This window comes from Bacillus rossius, chromosome 1 (genome assembly GCF_032445375.1).
Source record: "Bacillus rossius redtenbacheri isolate Brsri chromosome 1, Brsri_v3, whole genome shotgun sequence".
Lineage (NCBI taxonomy): Eukaryota > Metazoa > Arthropoda > Insecta > Phasmatodea > Bacillidae > Bacillus > Bacillus rossius.
Genome location: NC_086330.1, coordinates 55,810,236 through 55,819,364, shown reverse-complemented (window position 1 = coordinate 55,819,364; position 9,129 = coordinate 55,810,236). Strand labels below are relative to the sequence as shown.

Here is a 9,129-nt window from a genome sequence, read left to right as displayed (position 1 = left end):
TATATCTTTTAACATTTCAGTATAAAGTACCTTTAGTGTTAAGAACTAAAACTGAATTTTTTTTCAGGTACGTTGAAATGAGATTTGACTACATTTGAATCCTTTGGGTCATTTAAATGATTGCTCTTCAAACCATTATTTAAGAATTTTTTTTTTCCTTGAGTTAGCCATTCCTCATAATGTGTAGTTGCAAAATTTAAAACATTGTGAACTTCAGTAGGTTAGTGATATTATAATACTAGCATAACTTCATGAAACATTTTTTAAGAAATCAAAATTAATTTTTTAGTGGTGGCTCATCAGTGAAAGAAGTAATGATTGCTGCAGTTGACTCTTGACAACTGCAACCTAGCAGCTTGTATTTCACTGACGAATTTTGAGCTCAGAGCTCTTGTTCCCCATTCCCCTCCCATCCTTGTGTGGTTCCGCACTACTCGATCTTTGCGCCTCGTCGCATGTTTCATCCAGGGATGTCTGGCACTCACGTGATAGTTGCACCCTTGGAAAACAGTTTACTTGACTGCACTAAGCATCTGCAAATAATTTGATATTTTAAAATTATGTACGCTTTGCAATAATGCATTTTTCATTACTGAACAAGTAGAAACCGTAAATACTTGCTGATTCACTTCGCAGCGAGCTAAACACTTGTATCCTTGTGCTACTTGTAGTAATGAGTCACAGTTTATCTGGAGGACTGTGAGCCAATGAAAAACCCTCACCAAAAAAATAATGAATCACAGACAATGTATCCACTAAATCTCACAGTTCAGCAGCCAATAAACACGTGAAATTTGCCTGAGTATGCACAAGACTGCAGGGTCCATCCTAGAGGAAGTGGAACTCACGAATTTTTCCAGTCCTTATGAAAAAGTGGTTAAGTTTTATTTGAACTTTTTTGGCGGTGCCCTCTGCCATACTTTGCGCTGCCTTAAAGGCTTCGGGAAGCATGTTTTGGGAACCTCTGCATTACTGTAAAATTTGTGCACCAAAAATATGTCAATACCTGTGACAAGAAATCAAATTGATTATTAGGTACTAAATATTTTTGTTTAAAAAAATAATTTTTTTTGACATTGAGTATTTTTTTTATATTCACTTAACTGTACATCATACAGAGAAACATTTTTAACTGATAAGTTGTGTTTATTGTAAGCTTATTATAGCAGAGAAAGAATACACTTACTGTTCTTTATACAATGTTCATGTACCGAGTTTAAATTTAATATTTTTTCATTCATAGTTCATGAGTAGTCTTTCAATGTAAGTACGTACACTTCTATATAAGTAATTGCTCAAATGTATTTTGTATGCAAATGTAAAAGTGCAGTATTTGTTGTTCACTATTGCCCCATTGTGAATGTATCTTGAAAGATGATGTCTACACAACCATCTGGATGTGTCTTGCTCAACTATTGTGTTATGTTTACTTTTTGTACTATGTTTTAATGGCTTGTTTTATGTGCTAATGCTTTAAAGCCATTAAGCTTTTTATTAATGTCACAGATAGAACTTACAAAAATGATACATAATCACATTGAGTCTTGGTTAAAAAAGTAACTGCTGATTAATACCTTAAATTTGAAATACAAAAAGTTGGTTGGAAACTTTTATCACACTTTTTTTATAGATAAAAATTAATCATTGTAAGTTTTTAGATTATTAGGGAAAGTATTAAGCCTCATGCCTTTCGTGTCATTGTACTGAAACATTTATTAAAAGATAATTTCATGCAGACTACGTACACTAGATAATGAAATTATAAGATAACAGTCATATTTTTAATGTAACTTTGTACTGTTGTAATGCAATTTGTTATAAGATATCATTGTAAGTTATATGAAGTACTTTATAAAGCATTATATTTACTTATTTGCTATACATATGTTATTTGTTTACAGAATTAAGTATGGAATCATGAGCTTCACTAGCTTGCTATGATGTCTTTTTTTTAAGTAATTTTTATTACAAACTTTCTAAATTTATTTATTTATTCATATTATATTACACAATTTTTGCAACTAAGTTAAGTATTTCAATAAATATCATAGTGAAGGGTGTTGAGTTTAAAAAAATCTATGTTGATACAGGAATTTTAAATGTATGTATACTTTTATTGTATGTATTACTGATCCTTTCTAGTCATTTTGTTATAATATTTTCATAGATGAGTTTGTTTGTGTTTTGTGTGTGTATTTGTGTAAATGAAATTTCTTGCAGGTAACTGTGTGATGTAATATTCTTTTAAAGGTAATTTGTGTGTCTTGCGTGTCTGCATTCTCATGTTATTCAATAACTATCTGTAATAAATAATTTGGCAAATCAAATTATTAAATCTACTGTTATTAAAAAAATAATCAAAATCTGTAAAAGCTGCATCACATATGAACAGAGTTGCCAGGTTGCTTTAGAAACTTCGAGTTGAGTACATTAATGCCCATTTATTGAAAACTAGTCACAGAGAGCATCTGTGTGTTAAATTGTTTGTATTAAGGAACCCGTCTAGTCAAGAGTATTTGTGTAAGTATGGCGGGATAAGGTTGATGCTCGCTGGTGCTTCTAGTGTGGTATCGTCTCTAAGCACAAGACTGGGTTGGCGCAAAGTCTTCTCACCATGCATAGGCATCTGTGGTATCTTAGCGGTAACCATAACATTATATGGCGGAGAAACAAAGATAAAGATGTGCTGCAAGTCCCTTTAGTGCTTTCAAGAATCTGTATTGGATGTTTTATGCTAAAAAATTATTATAAAAAATGCACGTTTTAGCCATTGTCACACTCCTAAAAATACAGCTTAAAAATTAAATACAGAAACATATCTACTCATCCACCCTCAGCATATTCTTAAATGCTTTTTGTAAACAGACACCTGGATATCTTGAGCCTTTTTAAATTGTGTGGTTTCTTTTCTGAAGCTCTGCACACTGTATGTGTACTGAGGTATACTTGGCCCTTAATCGTCATCTTGAAAAGAGAGTTATAAATTATCATTATTCAACCTTTTAAGTACTATGGAGAGTATATGTTATCATTTGTTATAGCATAATGACTCACTAATTTTAACAGTGCTATTTGTTGGCCACAGTGCAATTTTTTAAATGTAGGGTTTAAGTTCTCGTCAATAGTGAGGTTGAAGTAATGATAACACATAGTTGCTTAGAACAGGAATTTAGGGAAAGGAAGCATCCAGGGCCTATTGCAAGAAATCATCCCAGTATTTGCCTGGTGGTATTTCGGTAAGCCATGGAGAACCGAGATCTGCATTGCTAGACTGGAATTCGAACCCGTGTCCCCTGTTTGTGAGTTCAGTGTCTTACCACTGTGCCACTTCTCTCCATACTGCTGTTCGAAATAAGTGTGTATGGATACGTTGGCACGATAAATAGGAAGCTTTGAATTTCAGCCTGACACAAAATTTGTGTCCCCTATGATATCTTGTTGGAATGTGCTTACCTTTGAGTGAATGATTGATTTTACTTATGTCCTCTATCTCTCTGCAAATGTGTTTGCAGCAATGGTCAATACTTTAAGGGAGGCTAGTTGCTGGACAACTCCACGCTGACATCATTCTATTCGGACATGAATGAACCCAAGTCAAGTTAATAGTAAAAAATTCTCTCTCCGTCAGCACAGAATACAGGGTGTAATTAAAGTCTTTGAGGAGAGGGTTGCAGTTTATCCAATGATCCATGTTTATCCAACTACTGAGTTTACATTTCCCTAGTGAAGAATGGAAACATTCAAATAATGGTGGTGTGTTTTATAGTTTGTATGTATTCTTTAAACAAAGACTTTGGGTATCATTTACTGTAGGTTAAACCGTTAGGTTATAGATTTAAATCACCCAGATTCATAGTCATTTTATTTGCAACCGCATCAGGAAGTTAATGAAGTAGAAAATAATATTTCAGAAGAATTTTGAAAGAAAAGTATATTTTGGTACAAGTTCTTTTGAAAACATTGGCTTGCAGCTTTACACAGCATTCCACATTGTCGTAATAGTGAGGCAGCAACGCAAAATGCTATGTCTCTATTCTTGTCTCTCACGCGGTAGTTTACTCACTGCCTTTTCACCTCTCTTTTTGTAAATCTATTCTGATGCTTAACTTAGTAATTTTGTTTTAAATAATGGGCTCACATTCCAATGCAGTGATCTCATTTTGAATACTCTCGGGACTGAACTCAGATTTTTGCATGTGGGAAATGTGGGGAATGTCAGCAATGATGGGGTCGGTTTTCTCAGCGTGCTGTAGTATTTGTTACCGATGCCACCTGTCTCTGCTGCTTTTCAGGAGAACGCAGAGTCCTGAAGCCATGCATTCATAAGTGCAGCTCCTTATGGCGGACCATTCTTCCTCATACTTTAGGAATCTCGCCTGACAGGTCACAAAATGTGTTATTTACGTGTTACTTGGAAAGCAACTCTGTGATGATGAGTAATAAGTTGTGCCCAAGCCACGTGCACTTCTCCTAACACTGGTGAAATGATTGAGCAACCCTAGCTTGCTATTTATATTCTCAGCGCATGATCCACAATGACTCAATAATTATGAAGCAGACATAAAGAAAACACAATTGTGCAGTAGGTTGATGGTGTGAATAAATTAAATAGAAATGAGGACAGTAAAAACTGAACTCGACGTTAAGTATGCTTCATAACTTCTGTTGCCACTTGGGCCTAATTAAAGCTGTGAGTAAAGTAATGAGTGGGACTCTCTGTGGTTTCAGTTTAGCTGCTATTTGAACTTAAAACATATTTAAAGAAACTGCGTACTTTTTTGAATCTTTTGGTTGCTCATTTTAATCTCTACCACCAGTTTAACTCAGTTTATGTTATCTGAGCATCAACATTAGGTATTAAGAAATTGACTGTGCCAATTTTATGTTAGTAAAATTAAAGTAATAGTATTATTGCATCATTAGGTAGTATTATGAACTATTTTGTAAAATATTCATTGAAATAATTTATTTTTCAGTTTGTATTTGTAACCTGGCAACTTTGTGAGTGGAGTAGCGGTTTTGTTAATGAAGTGTGTGAACGTGTGTTCATTGAACGGTGTCAGTAGTAGACATTATTTTTTAACGAACAGGTAAATTATTGCTGTGAAAATTCAGCTTTAATTAATTAATTTTTTTTAAATGTAGTAGTATGTAACATATTTCAGCTGTTATCCATGCATAGAACAAGTACTTATGTATTTTTACTTAAAAATAAGTTTGATTTGTATGTTGCCTTTTTGTGTGTTTTTTCACTACCCTCATTTGGTTTTGCACATAAAAATGATGGATAGACATTTTTACATTATTGGAAGGACTCCATTTATTTAAAAAGAAGTGTAATTGGTGTGTACTATTGACTGTTCAGTTATTTTTTTCCCCTCCAATTGAAGAAATTATATATGAAAAAAACTGTACATAATTCATGTGACAAATCAACTGTTACTATGTGGCATTAGACCACGAGGGTTTGCGAGAATTGTTCTAAAATATGCTCAGCTATGTCATGCTTCCTATGTGTGTGCCTGTGTGTGTCTGAAATAAATCGAGCACCTGAAACCATTCAAAATGGTTCTTTTTTAATACCTTGTTACAATAATTTTTTTCTGACAAAAATTATCATTTAATCAGTACCTAATTATTTTGCTTGAACTGAGGATTTTTTTTTTTGCATTTATGTACCATACTATAATTTCAGGATTTCCTGAAAACAACCATGATGAACCAAAAAAATAAAAATAAATTAATAAAAGTTTTTCAAATTTTTGTACGTAATACAACATTTATTTACAAAAAAAACACACATCTCATACATACACTTGGCAGAAAATAATAAAAGTCTGTGGCTATAGTACTTCGCTGTAGCTACTCACAATGCAGTCACCTGATCTTATAATGTGTAGTTTTTTATATATTAAAGTTGAAAATGTTTATTCACATATATTTTTATGTGACTGGGCAAATCTAAGTATACAGCTCAGTTAAAATATTACATGAAACAGGCATTCATTTTGTAACCACAAAAGCACAAAGTTTGTTGAGCTTATTTCGTTGACTTGTACTTCATCACAAAATTCAAAATGTCCAGAATTATACATTTTTTTAAATGAAGATCAAATAGATTTGAAGTGAAAGAATAGGAAACAAAAATAAACGCATATGCCTAAGATTATAAGTTCTCGATGCTAAAGGTCATCTATCAGGAATAAAGTGTCGTGGTATCAATGTATTGACTTGTAATGTATTAAAAATTAAAATAAATGACAGGTCATTTTTCAACACACCAAAATTATAGATAAATAAATACCAACAATGCTTCCAGCAGCCAAATCAATGATAATTTTATGTACATAAGCTCCTAATAGAACTACTGAACAGAGCCATAAGGGAAAATTTTTTTTCTTGGAATGTGTTCCTGTGATATTCTTCAGGAAAAGTCTGCTTTTTTTGAGTTCTTCAACTCAACAAAGACACTGCAAGTAGGCCCAATGCACAAGCCCATTTTTGATTTACATCTGTCTTCTGATCCTCACTTCCTGAGGCCCAGATTCCTGAGTGTCTTCAAGTCCAATTCACCATAGTAGTCCTCGCTGCAGAAATTTAGAGGGAAAAAAACACAAAATTCAAGTTAGGCACTCGCCAATCCATGGTTAGTGTACCAACTGTGGCTGTTACTTTCAATGAAAAAGGAGCAGTGTAATATTATAGATTAAAATCATGCCATTAAGTGTGTAGAATATTAGTTGTTGGAAGTCTATGGTAATTCTAAGACACTGTCTGTTACCTTTTTGAGTAGTTTGGATAAAGGTTTCATGATTTTTTTTAAAGTTAAATGTGCTGAATAAACAGTTAAAATATAAGAATAGGTTCATCTTCAGAAATATAATTTTTGCGTTTACAGAATTTGGTATTTGGTTCCATACTTATTGTACTTTAAGCATGCAGAACTGACAGGAGTTTGTGTGGTCGTGGTGGTGGTGGTGACGACTATTTTAACACTTGCAAGACTTTCTAGCTTGCTCACGATAGTCGGGTTTGCTGATAGGAAAAAATTTTAAAAAGTTGTGTTGCAAAAAATCATTCCGATAGCTGATTGATGCATGTGGTTTGAAACTTTTGCAAAAGTACTTACTTTGTTTGGAATTTCTAAACACAGAGGTTGGAGACTGACTTCGGGAGTGGCGTGCACTACGACAGTCGTGAGAAGTACAAAGCACTGGACAGAGAGAGAGAGACAGAGAGAGAGAGAAACGAGAGAAGGAAGTACGGAAGACGTGAAGGGGGGGATTGTTCTCTTCGGTGTGCACCAAGTGTGTTTGTTAGTCGCGGCGAGCGACCAGGAGCCCGCAGTCTTTACCGCATGACGCCGTGAGCGCGGGAGGGGGTGGTGGGGGTGGGGGTGAGGGGGGCTCGGCCCTATGCCGCGTCCTGCGGGGTGGGGCGGGGGTTCTGGGACTGGGGGCGGGGCTTGCCGCCGCTCTTGGGGGCGGCGGGCCCGGCGCGGGACTGCCCGCTGCTGGTGTTGAGGCCGGCGAGCAGCTCGCTCTTGCGTATCGTCTTCAGGTCCAGGTCGCCGTAGTAGTCCTCGCTGTGGATGGCCAGAGGCGTTAGGGGCAAGGCCACAGAGACAGCGAGCGAAGAGAGACAGAAGAAGGAAACACGACCAAGAGCCATGCAATAAGAGAAAAGACCTGATCAAGTTACCTGTTACTAGTTATCAGTGTTAATAATTTACTGTACTGTACAGATTAATGAAAAGGTGGTAGTTATATTTATTAATGTATTTACAATTTTACACACAAAAATCAAACATATATTTTTCTTCAATATTAATTTTCATAGAAAATCTGTTGTTTCAAAGGTAACTTTTATATTGGCCATAATTTGGCTCTCAACAAACCAAATGTATTTAGGTAAATAATATTAGGTCTATATGTATTTAAGTTTAATAAACATTTTTATAGTAATTAAAATTTCTTTTATTCTAAATTTTATATTGTTCTGTAAAATTTGGAAAATGATATAAATTTATCAATATTAGCATCTTGAAAGTTTAAAGTTTTTTTTGGGCTACATGCTGCCAGTTGTTTAATATTTATTCGAAAACATCTACATGAATATACACACAAATAAGCAACAATGTAGACTCCATAGTAGGGAAGCTGACGCATAAAAGATGTAAAACAGGACAATCTGATCGGAATTAAAAACCCGAGACCTGCGAAATGTGAGTCCTGTGTCTTGCCAATGTGGCATCCGTCTCCTTCACGTTTGAGAGATGAGTCGTGTCGTATACAATGTTTTAGATATAACATTTCAGAAACGCAACATTGCCTTTGTCAAACACGGTAACGTTCCTACAGTGTCACCGAAACTTTTATGGAGTTTCCGTGCTGGTTGGTTTAGAAATGTAAGTTCACAAGCGAGAAAAACAAAAGTGTTTTTCTTTCATGATGGTGTAAAAGTTGTGAATATTTAACCGGCAATTGACCCTCAGTTTAAGTTGACACTGTACAATGAGAAACCCACTAAAACAGAAGCGGATATCGAATTGTGGGCAATCCAGTTGATATATCTCAAGCGAGAACGGTTAATTTTCCAGGGTACGCCTATGCAGGAGGATTAAAAGCCCTGACTTCGAGATTCCTGGATCAACGAATGTTTTAACAATTCATGAAACATCGTAACGTTTCTGAAACATCGCGGATATATGTTTGAAACTTCCATTTTTGCATGGGACAGAAATTTTACATTAATTGATTTTGTAACTTTTTGCAACATTAAATAAATTTGCGTGAAGCTTCCGTATTAGGCTTGGGTTCACATTAAAAAAAAAAGGCAAGTGCACAGCAGGCCAGACTAACGACTGTGCACACGACCTGTCCGAAGTCCGTTCACAATTGAAATCTTACTGTTGATTTAGGCCAATGAAATTTCGGAATGCATCCGACATCTGTTGGCCGTGTCAGTAAGTAACTATATTAACTACCAAACGATAATCCCGTGACATCTGACCAGCAATTTTTTAGCATAGTTTTTAAATATATTAATAAATAAGGGTTATATAAATTTCTGAGTTAACCATTCTAACCTCGACAGACATTTTTTTTTAATTTACAATTTTTGATAGTG

At 34.9% G+C, this 9,129-nt stretch overlaps 1 protein-coding gene across 2 annotated transcripts in view; it reads right to left on the bottom strand.

Moving 5' to 3' along the window:
• Positions 1–5,759: 5,759 nt before the first annotated feature.
• Positions 5,760–9,129, bottom strand: part of LOC134536316 (protein obstructor-E) — a 38,610-nt gene continuing 35,240 nt past the window's right edge. The window contains exon 5 of one of the 2 annotated variants that reach the window (XM_063376069.1): positions 5,760–7,585. In XM_063376069.1, coding sequence (XP_063232139.1) covers positions 7,414–7,585 — 172 coding nt within the window. In that variant the 3' untranslated portion in view covers positions 5,760–7,413. The remainder of the gene's footprint in view (positions 7,586–9,129) is intronic. The other variant, XM_063376077.1, reaches the window with a different exon arrangement.